This window comes from Littorina saxatilis, linkage group LG2 (assembly GCF_037325665.1).
Source record: "Littorina saxatilis isolate snail1 linkage group LG2, US_GU_Lsax_2.0, whole genome shotgun sequence".
In the NCBI taxonomy this organism is placed as follows: Eukaryota; Metazoa; Mollusca; class Gastropoda; order Littorinimorpha; family Littorinidae; genus Littorina; species Littorina saxatilis.
In genome coordinates, this window is record NC_090246.1 from 57631841 (window position 1) to 57652386 (window position 20546).

The 20546-nt window shown below is 40.8% G+C and overlaps 2 protein-coding genes across 2 annotated transcripts in view; one reads left to right on the plus strand and one right to left on the minus strand.

Moving 5' to 3' along the window:
• Positions 1-10607: 10607 nt before the first annotated feature.
• Positions 10608-14347, minus strand: LOC138959357 (protein phosphatase Mn(2+)-dependent 1K-like). The gene is made up of 5 exons (XM_070330787.1): positions 14276-14347; positions 13205-13811; positions 12342-12562; positions 11083-11175; positions 10608-10878 (listed from the first exon to the last, which is right to left on the minus strand). The coding sequence occupies exons 2-5, from the start codon at positions 13785-13787 to the stop codon at positions 10612-10614; spliced, it is 1164 nt and encodes a 387-aa protein (XP_070186888.1). The 5' UTR covers positions 13788-13811; positions 14276-14347; the 3' UTR covers positions 10608-10611.
• A 399-nt stretch (positions 14348-14746) lies between these two features.
• The window catches only part of LOC138959356 (nucleolar and coiled-body phosphoprotein 1-like), a 37958-nt gene continuing 32158 nt past the window's right edge, over positions 14747-20546 (plus strand). Inside the window, exons 1-3 of the mRNA XM_070330786.1 lie at positions 14747-14861; positions 17428-17722; positions 19403-19526. Coding sequence (XP_070186887.1) covers positions 17448-17722; positions 19403-19526 — 399 coding nt within the window. The 5' untranslated portion in view covers positions 14747-14861; positions 17428-17447. The remainder of the gene's footprint in view (positions 14862-17427; positions 17723-19402; positions 19527-20546) is intronic.

The following is a 20546-nucleotide window of genomic DNA, read 5'->3' on the forward strand; positions in this document are numbered from 1 at the left end:
GTTTGATGAACTAGAAGACTGATTTTTTATTTTACATCAAGACAAATGTGTAGCTGATACCAATGTGCAGACAGTTTTTATGTGCGCATGAACATTTGTTGTACATACTGCTTTAAGTAGACCTACCCTAGCGTAGGCGAACTTGCCCCAAGTCGGGGTAAGTCCGCCTACAGGGTGGGGCAAGTCCGCCGCTCTCATCCCATAGTAGGTACAAGACTAGTAGTGGGCAAGCTTTAGTGGGAAAGCTTTTTTAATTCCCTTCAATATTTAGGTTCAAAAATGCCAATGACAAAACACAAAAGAATGTAACACAAAATTACGTTAGGGGAGACCGGGGCTAGTCCGCCTACTGTTATGCTACTTTTATGCTTTTAGAAGCATAACTGGCGAGTTTGATGAACTAGAAGACTGATGTTTTTTTATTTTACATCAAGACAAATGTGTAGCTGATATCAATGTGCAGACAGTTTTTATGTGCGCATGAACATTTGTTGTACATACTGCTTACGGCGAACATGCCCCATGACAAATAGGCGGACTTGCCCCTGCACGGGCAGGCAACTCTAGTGCCAGATAACGAGCACAACATGGGAAGGAAGAAGCAAAACTTTCGTCAGAACTCGACCTTAATTAACGCACTTTCACTCGACACCAAGACTAAGTATTTGTTCTCAGAGGTAATGCATCAAAACCTAAGTCAACTCCTATGCATTCATGTTGCAACAATGAAGAAAAACACTTTTTGTGATCTGTACTCACGATATATGGGCGCGCAACCTCTGAATTTCTGCAGGATATGGCGGGAAGAAGGGACACCACTCCCACATAGTGTGAAGGACTAAAAGGTGGCAAACGTAAGAACAAACAGACAAAGACGGATGTGCCCCGGGGGCGGACTAGCCCCGGTCTCCCCTACGTCCGTCTCTCTCTCTCTCTCTCTCTCCTCTCTCTCTCTTTCTCTTTAGTGAGTGTGTGTGTATGTGCGATGGTGTTTGTGAGTGTTTGTGCGTGTGTACGTGCGTGTGTGTGTGTGTGTGTGTGCGTGCGTCAGTGTCATGGATGTGGGTGTATGTACGTTCGTCTCTCTCTCTCTCTCCGAGGCTCTCTCTCTCCGAGGCTCTCTCTCTCAGAGTCTCTCTCTCTCTCTCAGAGTCTGTCTCTCTCTCTCAAAGTACCCAGAACACCTCCTGATTGACTCGACCTACTGTCTTAATGACTGCGGAATGCCCTTGGTTGTGTTCATGTTTACGGATGGAAACAATGACACCAGAGTAGCTGCATTTGCTTTGGTGAGCAGTGAATCGCAGGAAGTTATCAGAGATGTCTTCTCGTCTTTTATGCTAAACAACCTCAATTGTGACCGGACACAAACGATAATGACAGATAAAGATTACAACGAAATGAAGATGATTGAAGAGTTCTTCCCAACGGCGGATCATGAGATTTGTCTTTTTCATGTGATGAAGGCGTTCAAAAAGAAAATCCATGAAACATCAGGTGAGCGTTCGAATGCGGAAACGAACAATCTCAAGGCGTTCATAACAAAAATGGCTTATGCCAAGAACGAAAGCATTTACAATGACCTCCTGCAGGAACTTTCCTCCGAATTTCCAACATTTCTTCCATATTTCATGTCTCAATGGGATAGTCTGAAGGAAAAGTGGGTGCAATGTTTCAGAAAGACCAGATTAAACTTTGGTGATGCCACCAACAACCGAGTGGAAAGTTTCAACCAGAAAATTAAGGCTGTTGTAAAAAAAAACAGCCCACTCGACATCATGCTTTCGGAACTCCTTGGTTTGCTCGAGGTCAGGAAAGCAGAATTCTCATTTCGCGCCTTTGACATGAAGACAAAATGCACATCATCTTCAAGAGAAGAAGGTGTTCAGTTTGCTCATAGTGTGTGCACGGCGTTTGCTGCCAAGCACATATCCGAGCAAATACAACTATCTACAAAGTGCGTAGTTGAAGAGAGTGAAGGAAGTTACAAGGTGACAAGCGAAGGAGGTCAGTCTCATGAATGTGAGGTGGGGTCCTGTACATGCAGCTCTGTTGTCAATTTCAACTTACCATGTCGGCACATGATTGCCATACGTCGGCACTTGAACCTTAGAATCTTGGAAACGGACATGATCCCTGCTCGTTGGACGAAACAGAACTTCAACGACATTCAAAACATCAACTTGCCAGATCATTCTGTGGTTGGTACGCAACCGTGTCAACAATCAAAAGTCAAACCGGGTTGGGTCAAATTCAATGAAGCCCAGACTGTATGCAAAGACATCTGTTCGTTTTTAGTTAACTCTGGTGCAGATGATTTCCGAAAGAAATTACAACTTCTGTGCCAAGTACGTGACCTTGTAAAAACAGGAAAGGATTTTGTCGTTGTTGAAGTCTTTGCAGAGAATCTGGGAGAAAGTGTTGATGAAGTTAGACAACAAGGCGCACAAAATCACGGAGAAACTGATAAAGTTGAAGCGTTTGCGGAACAAGATACAGAATGCGGCGCGCTAAATCATGGAGAAAGTGACGAAGGTCGTTTCGATCAAGTTACAAACGACCGCAATGTTGAAGTGACTGCTGATGTTCATGCCGAGTTTCAAAGGGATCACGAAAGTCTCGAGGTGGAAGTTGAAGAGAGAGAGTCAAATGTTGGAATAATGGACCAACTCTCGTCGTTAAAAGACACAATTCTGCCACCGTTAAAAGCCATGAAGAAGGGACGACCAGCAGGATCACTGCAAACCGTGATTGGGCTGCCAAAGGCAAAGAAGCGTAAAAGGCAAAAAGAAAAATTGAAGTGTGCCAAGAAAGTAAAGGTGGTCACTCATGCAGAGTATGCTCTTCGACTGATTGTGGATGAAAACCTGGTGAATTCTGTGATGAAAGAAAATTTGAAAGTTGAAGAAGAAATGCTGGAGATGGTGCCAGAAAAGGTGTCAATGGAAATTTTGGGGATTGATGACAATTTGCTGAAACAGTGGCTTACGGATGACGCTTGGGTAGCTCTTCAGCAGCTGTTGGAAGTGAAACGTTCTTCAAACATGGAGCCTGCTGAGGATGTTTGCAGAATATGTTGGCGCGAAGATCCGGATAAACATCTTGATAGAAATCCGATTGTGCAGTGGAATGAATGTTTGAGAAAATGCAACACTTGGTACCATGAAGCATGCATACATGCCACCAGCCATCCTCAAATTTGTTTCACATGCCATACTTCAATTTGATTTATAAACTGTTAACAGGGTTCCTAGATTTCTTGTTTCTTGATGCATCAATTACAAAGTACACTGAAGTGCTGCAAGTGTTAATGTTCATTGAAACATCTTGCGTCAGATTAAATCTTAATTCATTTTATACTTCTTTTAACCTGTTTATATTGTTCGGATCTTCAGATTAAATCTTAATTCCTTTTATACTTCTTTTAACCTGTTTATTTGTTATTTCCAAATTATATGTTTACTCTTAAAGGGGCAGCTTGCACATTGTTGCAACATGGACACATCAACTTGATTTAAACATCTTGCGTCATAGTATTATTGTTCGGCTCTACACATTGTGATCAAGACTTTGATGTTGCTAATTCTGTGATTTCGACTTTACTATTATTGTTGGGATCTTCAGATTAAATCTTAATTCATTTTATACTTCTGGTAACCTGTTTATATTGTTCGGATCTTCAGATTAAATCTTAATTCATTTTGTACTTCTTTTAACCTGTTTATATTGTTCGGATCTTCAGATTAAATCTTAATTCATTTTATACTTCTTTTAACCTGTTTATTTGTGTGTGTGTGTGTGTGTGTGTGTGTGTGTGTGTGTGTGTGTGTGTGTGTGTGTGTGTGTGTGTGTAAGATCTGCGGATCAATAACACCAGCAAAAACAATAATTGACCTCTAAACAATAAAATACACACCCCCAATACATTTGTTTGGGGGCTATGGTCCCCCCTGCTCCGCCGTCAGTGCTGTACCAGTATATAGAGTTGGAGCCCACTTTTTACTGGGGGTATAATAATAATAATAATAACAATAATACTGTTATTTTATAGCAGGATAAACCAGAGTTTTAAGGCTACGGTCTCATCCAGCTTTACAAATCCACACACACACAAAATAATAGATAAATAAAATATATACATATATAAGAGATATAAAAATCAAACATACACATATCGCGGGATTCACCAAGACACCATGTGAAGTACGTCATACATTACTAAAGTGACGTGACCGCTGAGGATGTATGACGTACACTCTTGCCTGGTTATCGATCGTAGGATACAAGTTCAAAGTGTTTTCGTGATTCGTGTCGTTAGCATATTTGCTGGTTGAAGACCAAGCGAAACGATATCGTGCCGCTAGCATATATTTGCTAGCCAAACGATATCGTGCCGTTAGCAGCCTAACCAAACGATATCGTGCCGCTAGCATATATTTGCTAGCCAAACGATATCGTGCCGTTAGCAGCGGCCTAATTTTAACATAAGATGAGAACAGTGGTGTTGAATCACAGTTCCATAATGGACAAATGACACATGAATACTTCACCGAAAAGCCCGAGATTAGCAGGCGACACCAAAATGTTTACCTCCTCCACCATGGCACTATTTGTTTTAATGGTATGCCATCAAATCCTATCATAATCACAAAACTCATATCCACAATTTCAAAAAATGAGAGCATGGGGTCGCAGGAGCTTCCTAGAATTAAAAAACCTTACATCCACACCAATAAAACTGGAAATTACCTGACTTTTGCCATTTTCTTGAATCCTGTCTTTCTTGATGTGTGGTTTCACTATTGCACCCTTATACCCAGTCTCTTCCCTCTACAAGGGGGGAGACCTTTAATTGGAACTAGCCTTGCCATTGTCTAATTATACTTCATGGCAAACATATGTATGCAAAGAGTAAAGTCACAAAAAGAGGTAGCTTTATTAACTTACAAGCAAAAATCTAAATAGGCAAACATAAAAATCCAAAACAAGACACTCATTCATCCATCCCAACACACACGAAAAGGCATAAAGCCTAAACGCAACAAGACACAAAAAAAACCATTCAGTTCTAGACATGACAGAGCAAAATAAGGACTTCAAACAAGGTTCAGAATTACTCTTTGTTTACATACATACATAACTTGACTCTAGTTGCTGCTAGCTGTCCAATGGGTGAAAGCAATCCAAATTTTCTGGTATCCATTTTCTCAGAAAAACCCTTGGCTTAAAATTGCTTCCAAATGATTTTTATGACCTTATTGATCATGTGCATGCAGGGCCGGATCTGGGGGGGGGGGGGGGGTTCCTGGGGTTCCGGAACCCCCCCCCCCCCCTGGCCATCCAATGTACCTCTCAGAGAAAAAAAAAAGTGGACTTTGGACCCCTGCCTTCAGTTGGAAACCCCCCCCCCCCCCCTCAAACGAACTTGGTCCGGCCTTGTGCATGTATTTTTAACGTTAGTTTTTCTTTCGTTTGTTGTTGTTGTTGTTGTTGTTGTTGTTGTTGTTGTTGTTGTTGTTGTTGTTGTTGTTGTTGTTGATTGAATGATCAAGGGGGGTTTACTCTTGCTGTTGTAACTCTTCTGTATTGGGCAAGTTTAAGCGACCGACTCTAGTCTAGTCTGGTTAGTGAACTGCGCATTTCACAAATTTCCTCGAAATGGGACCATGGAGTAACAAAAAGAGCAAACGCTCGATCGAGTCACTTTCGCAGTTCTGAATATTATATGAGGCATCAGATGGACAGGAAGAAATTGCTATTCACAACACAATGAGTCACGTTCACATAAAATTTGAGCCCGGTCACTTTTATAGTTTCCGAGAAAAGCCCAACGTTAAGTTGTGTGTTGCCGAACAGAAAAGGCTAGTTATCTCCCTTGTTTTTCTGATAACGTTCGTAAAAGGCTACAGATGTAAATACTTTGATGTAAAGAATAATCCTACAAAGTTTCAATCACATCCGATGAACTTTGTCAAAGATATAAAATGTCTAATTTTTCCTTTGACGCTGACCTGTGACCTTGAAAAAGGTCAAAGGTCAACGAAACCATCGTTAAAGTGTAGAGGTCATTGGAGGTCACGACTAAACAAAATATGAGCCCGATCGCTTTGATAGTTTCCGAGAAAAGTCCAACGTTAAGGTGGTGTCTACGGACGGCCGGCCGGACGGCCGGCCGGACAGACTAACACTGACCGATTACATAGAGTCACTTTTTCTCAAGTGACTCAATAAAAATGAAACTGAAATGAAGTAAGTACATCTTCTTCTTCTTCTTCTGTGTTCGTGGGCTGAAACTCCCACGTACACTCGTGTTTTTTGCACGAGTGGAATTTTACCTGTATGACCGTTTTTTACCCCGCCATTTAGGCAGCCATACGCCGTTTTTGGAGGAAGCATGCTGGGTATTTTCGTGTTTCTATAACCCACCGAACTCATTACATGGATTACAGGATCTTTTTCGTGCGCACTTGGTCTTGTGCTTTGGGGCGGGGATATAGCTCAGTTGGTAGCGCGCTGGATTTGTATTCAGTTGGCCGCTGTCAGCGTGAGTTCGATCCCAGGTTCGGCGGAAATTTATTTCACAGAGTCAACTTTGTGTGCAGACTCTCTTCGGTGTCCGACGAGAGTGTACACTACATTGGGTGTGCACGTTAAAGATCCCACGATTGACAAAAGGGTCTTTCCTGGCAAAATTGCTTAGGCACAGTTAATAATTGTCTACCTATACCCGTGTGACTTGGAATAATAGGCCGTGAAAGGTAAATATGCGCCGAAATGGCTGCAATCTACTGGCCGTATAAAATTTCATCTCACACGGCATCACTGCAGAGCGCCTAGAACTGTACCCACGGAATATGCGCGATATAAGACTCATTGATTGATTGATTGTGCTTGCGTGTACACACGGGGGTGTTGGGACACCGAGGAGAGTCTGCACACAAAGTTGACTCTGATAAATAAATCTCTCGCCGAACGTGGGGACGAACTCACGCTGACAGCGGCCAACTGGATACAAATCCGGCGCGCTACCGACTGAGCTACATCCCCGCCCGTGTAAGTACATCAATTACAGAGATACTCAATAAAGTCAAAAACAAAAGAAGTCGCTGCTTCCAAACCTCAAAGTGATCTGCAAATGAAATTAAAGAATGTAGGAGTGAAGTTAACAGTAGTTGAAGAAGCAATTTCCAGTGAGTAAACATACAACTCAACTCAACTCAACTCAACTCAAATTTATTAATCCATATGGAAATTATGTTGTAACAATACTCATTTCCAATCAAAAGAATAAGAATGCATACTAAACACAGTCTCACTAACGCAAACAGTCATCCGTCAAGTCAAGTCGGCCAACTCACAACTCACTCACACAACAACAGCAACAGCAATACAAATTAACAAAAACCATAATTCCAATAACAAAAAGACGTCCAAGAGTCCACCTCCACATCCACGCACACACAAGGTATACAAAGCACCACATGTCGACTAGAACACTGCACATTTGGGCTACGGTAATACAGTTACTAAAAATACATACATTACAGATAACCCAGCAACAGAGTACAGTAAAAATTATGACAGAGAAACATGATAGAGGCCTCTAACATGTGATTGGTTGAAAGCATGGATAGCTCTGGGAACAAAAGAATTGCGGAAACGTGACGTTCTAGCAACCATAGCCCTCAGTCTACCACTCCTGTCAATGCGTCGAGAGTCAAATTCAGGTTTCAGTGGGTGTGTCTCGTCAGCCAAAATTGAGGTCAGTCGGTCAGTCAGTCGTCTCTGGCAAACTGATTCAATGGTCTCTTGCTTCCTGCCTACAACAGATCCAGCCTTCTTGACTAGCTTTTCTAGCCTGTCACTATCCTGTTTACTAAGGTTACCCCCCCAGCACACACATGCATATGCATACACCAATTTACATGGTTTATCTTCAGTTCAAAGCCATCAGTATAAAGTTATCAGTAATATTATTTCCATAATTGTCAGAACATGTGTTGTCATCTTAGCTCCACATTTATCGTGAAAGTCGAGCCATATCATTGAGCATTGCTGCTATGTCCCACCAATCACCAAAAGCTTCTTTCTTTCTTTATTTGGTGTTCAACGTCGTTGTCAACCGTTCAAGGTTATATCGCGACGGGGAAAGGGGGGGGGGGGGAGGTGGGGGATGGGATAGAGCCACTTGTTAATTGTTTCTTGTTCACAAAAGCACTAATCAAAAAATTGCTCCAGGGGCTTGCAACATAGTACAATATATGACCTTACTGGGAGAATGCAAGTTTCCAGTACAAAGGACTTAACATTTCTTACATACTGCTTGACTAAAATCTTTACAAACATTGACTATATTCTATACAAGAAACACGTAACAAGGGTAAAAGGAGAAACAGAATCCGTTAGTCGCCTCTTACGACATGCTGGGGAGCATCGGGTAAATTCTTCCCCCTAACCCGCGGGGCGGGACCAAAAGCTTAAAATACACCCAAGCAAAACTTACAAAGACATCCAAATTGGCTTACTTTCTACTCAAGACAGTTTAAAACATATGTTGACACAGCAGTACCCCAATGTCACAGACACTTGTGTACCATTTTTTTGAGATAGCATAAACTCTTGCTTGATTGACTTCTTACTTGTTCAGTACATGTTTCCTAGATGTTTCCCAGATGTTTCCTAAGAATCTTCCATGCAAGCACCTGGCAAATGTACATGTTTCCTATGGGTCTCTTCTAAGCACCGAGCAAACGTACATATTTTTGAGTCACTTGAGAAAAAGTGACTCTATGTAATCGGTCAGTGTTAGTCTGTCCGGCCGGCCGGCCGTCCGGCCGGCCGTCCGTAGACACCACCTTAACGTTGGACTTTTCTCGGAAACTATCAAAGCGATCGGGCTCATATTTTGTTTAGTCGTGACCTCCAATGACCTCTACACTTTAACGATGGTTTCGTTGACCTTTGACCTTTTTCAAGGTCACAGGTCAGCGTCAAAGGAAAAATTAGACATTTTATATCTTTGACAAAGTTCATCGGATGTGATTGAAACTTTGTAGGATTATTCTTTACATCAAAGTATTTACATCTGTAGCCTTTTACGAACGTTATCAGAAAAACAAGGGAGATAACTAGCCTTTTCTGTTCGGCAACACACAACTTAACGTTGGGCTTTTCTCGGAAACTATAAAAGTGACCGGGCTCAAATTTTATGTGAACGTGACTCATTGTGTTGTGAATAGCAATTTCTTCCTGTCCATCTGATGCCTCATATAATATTCAGAACTGCGAAAGTGACTCGATCGAGCGTTTGCTCTTCTTGTTTATGTATCTTCTGATCACAGGGCAAATCTACATATTTCAGGTGTGTCTTCAAAATACCAGGCAATGATTCCTATGTGCCTTCTATAGCACCGAGCAAATGTACATTTTTTGGATGTGTCTTCTAAGAAGCGGGCAATTGTACATGTTTTCAGGTCTCTTCTAAGCACTGGGCAAGTGTACATGTTTCCAATATGTCCTCTAAGCACAAGGCAACTGTACATGATTTGGATGTGTCTTCTAAGTACCAGGAAAATGTACATGTTTCCTATGTGTCTTCTAAGCACTGGGCAAATGTACATGTTTCCTATGTGTCTTCCAAGCACCGGGAAAATGTACATGTTTCGTATGTGTCTTCTCAGCACCGGGCAAATGTATATATGTTTCCTGGGTGTTTTGTCAAAGCACAGGGCAACCATTCAGGTTTCCCATATGTCTTGAAAGCATATGGTCCCCCAAAAGGAGTGTATGGCTGCCTGAATGGCGGGGTAAAAACGGTCATACAAGTAAAAACCCACTCGTGCAAAAAGCATGAGTGAACATGGGAGTTTCAGCCCATGAATGAAGAAGAAGAAGAAAGCATATATGGCAAATGCACGTTTTCTGGGTATCCTCCAAGCATCTGGCCAGCAAACATACATGTTTTATAGCTGTCTTCTAGGCACAGGGCAAAAGGACATTACAAATTTTGATGATTAATTTGTTTTCTACCATCTCAATCACTGCCAATATATTTTCTGTGGAAGTCTAGCTGACAGAAATGAGCTTCATACTGCTGACTGTTAACAAAACTTTACGCTGTAATCTTTACTGCTCACAGATAACAGCATTTATACTAAGGTCTGATTTGTGTAAAACAAATTTTAAAAAAATGGAGTGAAGTAATATCAAATCATTTAGACAAACTGTCATCCTGAAACTAAAATATGGGACCAATCCTCATCGAGACTAGCAAGTCTTGGCTAGCTGAATACCAGGGACTGAGATAGGTCCAGCTGGTTTTAGGGAGACATTAAAACATAGCTTATCATAGGACCTAATTTGCATAAACCGATTTTCTTTAATAGTGTTGTGCACATATTTAGAGTAAATATGACATTTCCATATTTTTTTGATTCAGAGAATCCAACCCCTAAGCCACAAACCTAAAATGTCTCTGCTATCAGCGTTTTATGTAAAGTCTAGTGTTCCCTGGAAAAAAACAATGTGGATTAAGGCTTCACTATCGTCTGACTACTTGCACACTGCACTTTCAAATTTCCCACGCCAGATATGTACATAGGACTGTATCATCTAATCACGTTTACTAACCATATTCCTTCCAAAGCGGTACTGCAGAGAACTTGCTGCTGAGATGTACTTCCCCCAAGCGCCAAACGGCACAATGATGACTGAAGAGTTGTCCTCGGAACCGAAATGAAGTGCCTGATCGGCCACTAGCCCTGCCGCTTCCTTTGGCGTCTGGCAGCTGCTGATAATATTGACCATCTCGTCATCGCTCAGAACATAACACAGGCCGTCTGTTACCAACATCAGAAAGGCATCATAGCCGTGCTTGATCTGAAAAGACAGAAAGAAAAATCTGAGAAGATCAGGACAATAGTAACTGCACTTTTAATGTTCATCGTTTAGAAAGATTTTGTTGATAATATTCCAAGAATTTAGCCAGATGTTAAGTTTCTCCCATTAATCAGGGCAAATTATTCAAAAAGATGAATGTAACTATTATCGTATTCAAAAGAAGAGAATCTCAGGGTACACTACCTCTAGAGATTTGAGATGAGGTTCCGCCACGACACCGTAAGCTTTCAGCTCTGTGTCCCCTAGGCTGCGAGTCATCCCCAGACGACCGTTCACCTGTAGCAGTATAATAAATTTGAAGCAGTGGCAGGTAGAAAATCAACTGACAAGTCATGGTGTAATCTTGATTTGTATTTCATCGCTTCTACCAGCAAACTGTTCCTGGTAAATGTATCAGTTTACTTCACAAGCAAAAACATAAGACAACAGTCCTTTTAACAGCTACAATCCCTTCACATGAAACATTTCTACTGACTAATTGAAGTGAGCACAAAAATAATGGTAGGATAAGTGCATTAACATGCAAGAAGAGCGTCAATTTAATTTTCTCAAGCATTAATTTGAGGGACACATGCAGCTTAACTGCTTTTGACACACTCAATATAAAGTCAGACTAATTTAACAACTCTCCAAATCATTATCCTGCAAACATACAAGTGCTGTCCTTAAACAGGGTCAGGACATCCCCGTTCCCCATGAAGTAGCTCCAAAATTGGTTTGTGGTAACAAAACCTAGGGCCTAGCTATGTTAATAAAGTAATTACTTCCCCTATTTACACAGTCGTAGCAAAAATTAATAGGTTTCTACCTTGAACGGAAGAGAGAGAGAGGAAAAAATGGGAAAGACAAGTCGAACAATGGCCGAAATCATGTGCTTGAAGTCCCAAACCCCTGCACTGCAACCTGTGAATTGTGGGGAGTCAACTAATTAAGACGTAGGCCTAAACCACAATTGAAAACGTCTTTTAAAACATCTGAAAGGGCCGGATTACAAAACTTTTAATTTTTACAAGTGTACGCACCCATGCTTGCTGAATAAAGATTTCACTAGCTGCTAAATTAGTAAATTGCTTACTGCATATTCTTCCAACATCAAATGTTTGGTTCAAACGCACGTCCTGAGCATAAAAACTAAACGACATCCGATTCATTTGCTCGCTGACTGTGTGTAGGCGTGTAAAGTTCATACATGTATGTATACATGTATCCCCTCTTTTGTTAAAGGTAGCTACGACAGTGTGTACCCAATTTTCAAGCCACATACCAAATTTTAGCTCAATCGACCTTTAAACACCAGAGATCTAAGGGCAGACAGCAGGACCAACAAACAAACAAATAGACAGACAAACAGACAGAGTGAAAAGTTTATATAATATACACCCTCGTATATACGGGGGTGTAACAACAAAATTTAGTAAACAGTAGAAGCATTTCAGTCATACCTGGGAAGTGCCCATGCTGTTCTGCACAATCTTGCCACCAAGGGCAGTGATGCGAGCGTATTCCTCAGTGTCATCAGGGTCGTCGTCATGTGACAGACGCAAGGCCTTGCCCTTTCTGCACAACACAGCGCGACTGTCGCCCACATTGGCCACAACCATCTCGGAGCTGTTGCGGATCAAACATACTGTGGCTGTTGTCCCAGTGGAGAAGATTTCTGAATCTGGAAAAACAAGCAAATATTAGTGAAAGGAAATGTTCTGTATTAGAATCTTACAATCCATAAAGATGTTTATATATCAAATGCCTATGGTTAACTGTCCATCCCTTATCCAGCACAAAAAAGTAATGTCCTTATTATGCAGAGAGTCTTAGACTAATTGGCATTCCATCTCCAAACAGGAATACTTCCTTCCTCTTATGTACTGTCCTTCTCATTTTTATATAAAGAATATAACTTCAGTATTAGTTCTCGTGTTGTGTATTATTACTGAGTGAGTGATAATGCCCGCAAGAACATAACAGCAAAGATAACCTTGCAAGCAGTTTTGCAAAGTACAAATGTGCAAAAGGCCCTCAGAGAAGGACACACACACACACACACACACACACACACACACATGTGCACACACACAAACCCGATCCACTACTTCACTCATTCATTACAGCATGATCTTGAAGATATATTATAACAGTTCATTGTTTGAAAGGCATATATTATATAGTCTCTGCTGACTTTCAATTGTTTCTTTCACAATTTCTGATGTTTTATATATATATAAATGAATGAACTGTTATATTCATACTACATGTGTACTTTAAAAATAATATTAATTAAGTATCTTGTCTGCTGAGTAAGACTCACCAATGAAGTAGTGTGTGAGGTGCCTAGCAAGCACATTATGAATGTCCACAAAAGACTTGTGCAGAACAGTGTTTAGGTCTGCAGTCCTGGATAGCCAGTACTTGATGTGAAGTTCAAGGTTCTCAGCAACATAATCAGCTGCAAAGGAAGTGCTGTGTCCATCAAAAATCCCCACATAGAGTATGCTGTTCGACAGTTCTTTAATCGTCATGCGATCCTCGTTGTAGTTACGGCGACCAATCAATGATGCTGTACCAACTTCTTCCAGGGGAATTTTGGGGATGAGTTTTCCTTTCTTGATGCTTTCTTCGATCAAAATAGGCAGGGTCATCCGATTGTTCCATGACCCAAGCGTGTCAAAGTTAATTCCCCTTTGGTTTTGTCCCTTGTTTTCTGGGTCTGAGATAATTTTACATCTGGATGAAGATGTCTGCAAAAGACGTCTGCTACAAGTTGGTCTGCCGACAGCTAAGAACGCAGGGTTCAACTCCTCTGACAGCTCCAGGCGCAAGCATTTTATGCAAATCCCTAACCACCTTTGGTGAAAAAGTGTCCTCATCTTTGGACTCAAAATCGTGGTCATTCTGATGACTTGTGAAATGACCCTCTGCAAGCATAAAACGTGTAAAACCAAACTTAGATAATTATATTCTTAGTAATTAATATTATAAAATAACCATTTCAACATCAAGCTGCCAGCAAAATTATTGCCTTCATTATTTTGTCAAACTAAACCAACACGGAATTAGTTCATGCTGGTCTCTTTCTTGAAAAAGTGAAAATCTGTCTGTCAAAACTATCGGCCGGAGTTGTTCAAATAGATGTGTTTAGTCATTATACATAGTCTCATAGACTGATGGAGTAGGATAGATCGGCACATTGCTTATCATGCTATCTCAGTATCAGTATGATCTGTTGAATAAACGGATCAGACATCAGCAACGGAATGACGTGTGTAACTGCCTACATGACTGAACCTACACGATTCATTATTCGGCGTCTGGCGCTACAACAGAAAGAGTATCATGTAGAAAATTCCCCAAAACATACATCTCGATGCGTTGTACTTACGACAGAGAAATCACAAATCTACCCAACTTTCTTTTCAGATTGGTGGTCACCTCCAAGTCCAAGGGAAGCTACTCTGGTTTGTTATTGATATAAGGAGGGGACATAATTTTAAACTGAATGTTTTTGTGTTGATTTAAAAAACAAACAAACTAATGTTTATTCGGGGATGATTTGATGGATGTTATTTTCAATCAGTATTCCAACTTAAATTTCCATTGTATAATTCTATAAATCAGAAAAATATGATAATTGTCACAATGTTGAATAAGCAACACTCAGTTCACTTCAAGACGGATAGAGTCATATGCGGCTTCGCCCCAAGGGGGAAAGATGTTCTAACTTTTCTTCGAATGTGTTTAACAGATTGCTTTTTTAAATTTCAATATCTGTGGTTTGTTTCTAGAGGTGCCATGCATAAAAATGTATAAATTAACTGTTGAACCTTGTTCCGTGAACAGAAGCAGACGACATAACTAGTCTGCATGTTGCGCATGCGCACATAACACAGTGTGTGAAGCGTCGGCTGCAGACCGGGAAACACGTCGACTTCATTCTTACAAAATTTTAAGGATAGTTTTGTGCAAAGGTTCGTATAGTGAGGAATACGTATTTATTCAGATTTTCAGCGAAATTGTCTGCACGTGTATCTTTGTACTTTGCATTTGTGCACAAAAAATTATCCTGATTGTTCAGTGACCTTGATTATGCTCACGCACAGCGAAGTCGCCGACAGACCAAGGCCACTGAGCTTATTTGCAAACGCAGAACAGTCCCGAAGCATGGAAATTTGCAATTTTCGTTTGACCTTTTTGCTTTTATGCCTTAACTGGGACGTCTTATTTCCTTTGTACAACCATATGTACGCATTAATGCTTGCGTTTTTCGCCGTCTGATCGCGTGCGAAATACCTAAGCTAATCCGATGAAACATACTACTCTGGGACGGGGAGGTGGTGGATGGGGCTGCACAATGGCCGCTGCACCTTCACCCCGTCTGCCATTGTTTTGTTTTTCACTTTTTTTTGAGGGGGCGGGGAGAGGGGGTCTCATTTATTACGTCTGTAGGGTTTTAAGCTGCAGGATAGGGGGTTTGATGCTCTGTTAGTTAATGCATACTCAGTGGGAGTAGGACTAAACTTTAAAGTTATGATATAAAACCGCTAAGCAGTTCTCACCATCTCTTCCAACATGCTCAGCAAGTGTTCGTTTCACATGGGTGAGCTGAAAGAAGATGGGACAGAATCAAGTAACCAGAGGCATGCTCTACTTCACAGGCACTTGAAAATAATAGTAATACTAATAATTTAGTAATACTGTTGTAATACTACATGTGCTCTTAATCAAGTTAATGGAAGATAATCAATGGTAATCTTGATATTCAAGTTAAGTACTAATAGAAGTTAGAACATCTTGATTCTGTTTCCAATACCTCTCCTCACTCCCAGTCCCACGTACTGTAGGGTAATCAATGTTATTTTTGTTTATGCATGAATCTTAACAGTGAGAGTGTTTGTATGAAGTGTGGTGTTTAATGAATAATGATTTTATCAGAACCTTAGTATATTTAAATGTCACATGCTTTCCTTCTTTGCCACTACTAAAGCAAACGTGTGCAAGATTGTATGTTGCACGCTTTGGAGCATGTGCAAGAAAGGATTCAAACTCGAAATCATCCCTCCAAAAGCCCAAAAATGCACACACAACTTTCATTTCTCCTGCTGTTATCGTTTCTTCTCTTTACAAATTCTTCAACACTGAGAATACTAAAAACAACATCCCAGATGACAGTATTGTTTCGATACGCGAATTTAGCTGTCCTTGGAAAGTGGCTTGCTCACGAGGCCTGTTAGTCTGAATCTAGAAGGACAGAGTTGTGAACATAGATGACAAAGATCCCGAAAAGAACAAACGTTTCGCGCATGTAGACACAGAAAGACGTCATGAAAAATGCGATGCTTCAAAAGCTACAGACTGTGACGATGACTCTGACGTCATTCACACATGTATACCGAGACGTCATTCATAGTTGTTCGGTCACTTCCGTCTGTTACACGACACTTGAGATTGACGAAGTTCTCAAATGTCGTATAGTTGTGTTCCTTTATTCTACGTGGCCCGTCTTCACAGCAGCAGACAAAAACTCGTCAAATTGAGTTCGAGGATTTATTTAGCATTCCATACATACAACTGCACATCGTAGCAGAACTCAAAGTAGAAGCCTTTTAACATACAAATCGCGCTGGCCTATATAGTAAATACTCAATCTCGAGAATATTCCAGACCAAACATGATACAACTAAAATTAGATGAACTGTCCATGGACTAGAATAGTGACATTCTCTGTGACGTACATCAAAAGTGCCGACGCATTTAATCCGAGCGAACGCCACGAACCCACGACTCAAAACAACGTGGTAAACAACTTGTTTTGACAGGACTAGAAAGTTCACCTGCATTCTCGTCCAAACATAAATATTGTGTTTACAAAATATAATATTGGTACTTTCCCACAAAGTACAAATAAGTCAACTACATGCAACACACAAAACTGAACCAAAGTTCAGCAACGGCAGCGTTTCCTAACACCGTCAAAAAGTAGATCTCTCCACAATGGCTGCTCCTGTGTTCAGATTTGTCAAGCGTGAGTACGCAAAACGTGTTAGTTCTCTTCTCTGTTGAAGCTGTGAGACATAAATGCTATTCAGACTTGGTCGTGTGACATAGTTTTCTTCCACACTCGATTAGCTGATGTCTAACGACAATCAACGTAATCTCGTGTGGAAGAAAACGTCTGTCACACGACGAAGTCTGAATAGCAGGTAATGTTATATACTAACTACTGTATTAATTTAAAGATGTTGTCATGATTCGTCTTTTGTGCTCTACTACTGTAATTTCTCATGCTTGAGATGATCACCTTAATTTGCTTTGATCTGTTGTGTTATGTTATATATACTAAATATACTCTAGCGACATTGCCAGAGATAATGTACAGATTGCTCTTGTGAAGGATGAGAGGGAGAAAAGAGGAGGGCTCATTTTCTGTCTGTTTATACCTGTGTATAATAATTGAAAAGGGAAATGATTAGATATTCTGTAGTTCAATGTTCACACTCTAAAGAAAGTTTCATACTATTTGTTTTATGTTTCCAGGGTAAAACCAAAAAAAGAAAATGCCTGTTATCAAAAAGAGGATTACAGCAGAATACCTGGAGCGAGAACAGCAGCGCAATGAGCAGAATGGCGGAAGTGCTGCTGATGTGGAGGGAGATAGTGAAAACTCCCCTCCCCCTGCTGCACCGCCTCCTGTGACTGCGGCAGGCGCTGCGTCCCCCTTGAAGCGAAAAGTGCCAAGCGGACAGGCGATGTTGAAAGGACTTGACGGAGAAGTGCTGGTGGAGAAGAGGAAGCGTACTCTCCCTCCTGGAGAACTTAAGTTGGATGCTTGGTAATTAAGCTAGTGGTTGTCTCTGTATTCTCTTTTTTCTTTGGATTAATGAAAGGGTGAAACAGAGTTGACTGATGCTTATGTATTGGTACCCACTCATTGACACAACCCTCTCTTTTCAACGTTTTATACTATGGACCAGTGATAACAATGTCAATGTCATATAACACCTTTAAAGTGTCCCTGGATATGGGTCTCAAGGCATAACGAAGAATAAGCCAGAGGGAGGGTTCTGCAATGTAGCTTTACATTACAGGCAGGCAGTCCTGTATGATAAGAAATTGTTAGATTTATACAAATTGTATAATTTTCGTTTTCCTCTTGCAGATGCTGGGTAGAAATTTTGGATGATAATTAATATTGCTCAGTCTTATAAGCCTTTTAGCTGTATACATTTGCCAGAGTTGCATACAGCAGGCTGAACTGCAGGGGAATACTTTCACGGAGTGATTAGATGATTACTATCTTTCACAGGGAATAGAACATGCTTATTTGCAGGGATGTCGTTAGGCGTCGGACATCGGACATAGATCGATTAAAAGGCTCAAATGTCCGATTCACTTAGCCGCATAGCGGTCAGATGTCTTATCGTTTTCAACTGAGCGCGGTCATTGTCCGATAAGAACTCCATTCCTTCGGACAGCGCGTTATTTGATAATTTTCCTTTCATAATAAAAATCTTCAAAAAGTGACCGAGCGCTCTCGCGTACAGGTGCACTGAAGTTGTGCAGTGCAGATCTTGCGTTTTCCGAACCGTTTGCGGTATGAGCTGTTTGCGTACACCCGTCTTCTGACAGCACACTGAAGTTAGGAGTACGGGAGACAACTTCAACTGACCAAGGCTCGCATATGCTTTAATTTGCTTTCGGTTGGAGTTGAAGCGCACGGCACTGAATTATGCCACTGAAAAAAGCTAGAGCCTGCCAAACAAACAAAAAAGCTGAACACGTTTGGCGTTTCAACGGCATCGTGTGCTACATTAGGGCCAAGAAGAACATGGGAAAACACGGCTAGCAATAGCATAATTCCAGAAAATGACAGCGCCAATGATAGTGTCGCCGCTGAAACCTCCACAATCACGGAAAGTAAAGTTTCGTGACTTGAAGATGTACGTGTCGGTACAACAGGACATTCGCACAGACGGTCTTTTAATAAGGTTAACTATTCATGTTGACCCTGTTTAGTACTAGTTGGTTAGAATTTGACAGCAAAGAGACCATCTATATAGGTAAACTGTTTTGTCGAATATGTCAAGAAAAAGCTCTATCAGGAAATCATGCAGTTTGTGTGCCAATCAAAGTAAGAGTGCTGAAGTTTTTGGTTGCTTTTTAGTTTGTTTGTTTCTTTTTTGTGTGTGTCCTGTTTGAAACAAAAGTGATAAAACAATATACGCACACAATGTTGGTGCATATATTGATTGTGTGTGATCATGATTTTGTGTTTTGCACAAAATTATAATGTCCTATTAAAATGTCTAAAAGCAGTCAAATGTCCTATTGATGCCGAAGAGCTCAGGACATTTGTCCTATAGGTATGAATTTGTGGCAACATCCCTGTGTTTGATTTCAGCAGCTGTTTAAGTGACACGGTGAACATATTTATTATTTAAATAAAGTTCAGCAGGGGACAGCTTCATTTAATTTTAATCTTTATATGTAAAGTGCACATTATGTTGTGCAGGTTGGACAGCAACTTGGAGAAGAGAGCTGACAGCGTGTTGTCACTGGTGAAGCTCTACGAGTTCTATACTGATACCTGTCAGCAAGATGCTTCCAATGTTGTGGAGATAGATGTCTTCAAAACAGTAAGTTGAAGGGGATGATAGTACGTCGGCATAATTTAAATCACATAATGTACGCAGACCTGTTTACCCTTACGATTTTGGCGTAATTTATTACGATTTTCTGCAAAAAATACGCCATTCCGCTATCCGTGTCAAGACTACGATTTTCATAAATAAAAAAAATGTTTAAAAAAAAAAATTTTTTTTTTTATCAATTCACATGTTTGGCATTGGTTTTTTTCAATGGCAAAATGGGGTGAAAGAGCACAGGACTGACCAGAGATTATGTCTTGTCTGATGAGACGCTGGAGAGCCTTATTCTAGTGGTGAAGTCTCGCCCTCACTCATTCGGCAAGCGCAAGTACAGTAGAGAAGCGCTTGACACACTGAAAAAGGCCTACTACGAGCAAAAGAAAAAGAATCAGTGATGCATGTGCTTTTGATGTGATCTTCTTTGAAATTATGATGACTACAAAAACTGACTGATGTGTTTTGTTTGTGAATCTATGTGCATGATTGCGTTTCGCAGACACAGTTGTCATATGCGTTGTAATTGGCGACGAATGCTGGATGATTACTATTTTTGTGCCAGGATTACTATTTTTGGGGCTGAGCATTACTCCAAAACACTTATGGGGGTAAACAGGTCTGTGTACGCAAAAAATACATTTGAGTTGCTTCGGATTTTTAACCCTTACACTGGTGCAATTCTGTAACACATGTTACATAGCCACTGGTGAATTAACAATAACAGAGAGAAAAATAACAAAAAACAGTCATATAGGTTTTCGCAGCCATGGGAGGTAATCGGAACCGACCAAACAGACTGAGCCAGTAGAGCGACATATGTTGTGACAACCAGGTGACATGACAACCAGGTGACAGTATACGTAAAGTAGCGCGACATATGTCGCGACAACCAGCCTAAGGGTTAATCATAAAGATATAGGCTGCTATTGGAAATTAATTATGCTTTTCTACTTATAAATCAATTACAAGCAAAAGGCGACAACCATATGGCGTCAGCCGGTGTCCACTTTT

Bases quoted from the DNA above. Each gene is read 5' to 3' on its own strand.
- LOC138959357 (XM_070330787.1), bottom strand. From the start codon at position 13,787: ATGACCACGATTTTGAGTCCAAAGATGAGGACACTTTTTCACCAAAGG. The intron at 11,176-12,341 runs GTATGACTGAAA...ATACTGCTACAG, and splicing joins ACAGCATGGGCACTTCCCAG to GTGAACGGTCGTCTGGGGAT. The intron at 10,879-11,082 runs GTAGTGTACCCT...CTGTCTTTTCAG, and splicing joins CTCATCTCAAATCTCTAGAG to ATCAAGCACGGCTATGATGC.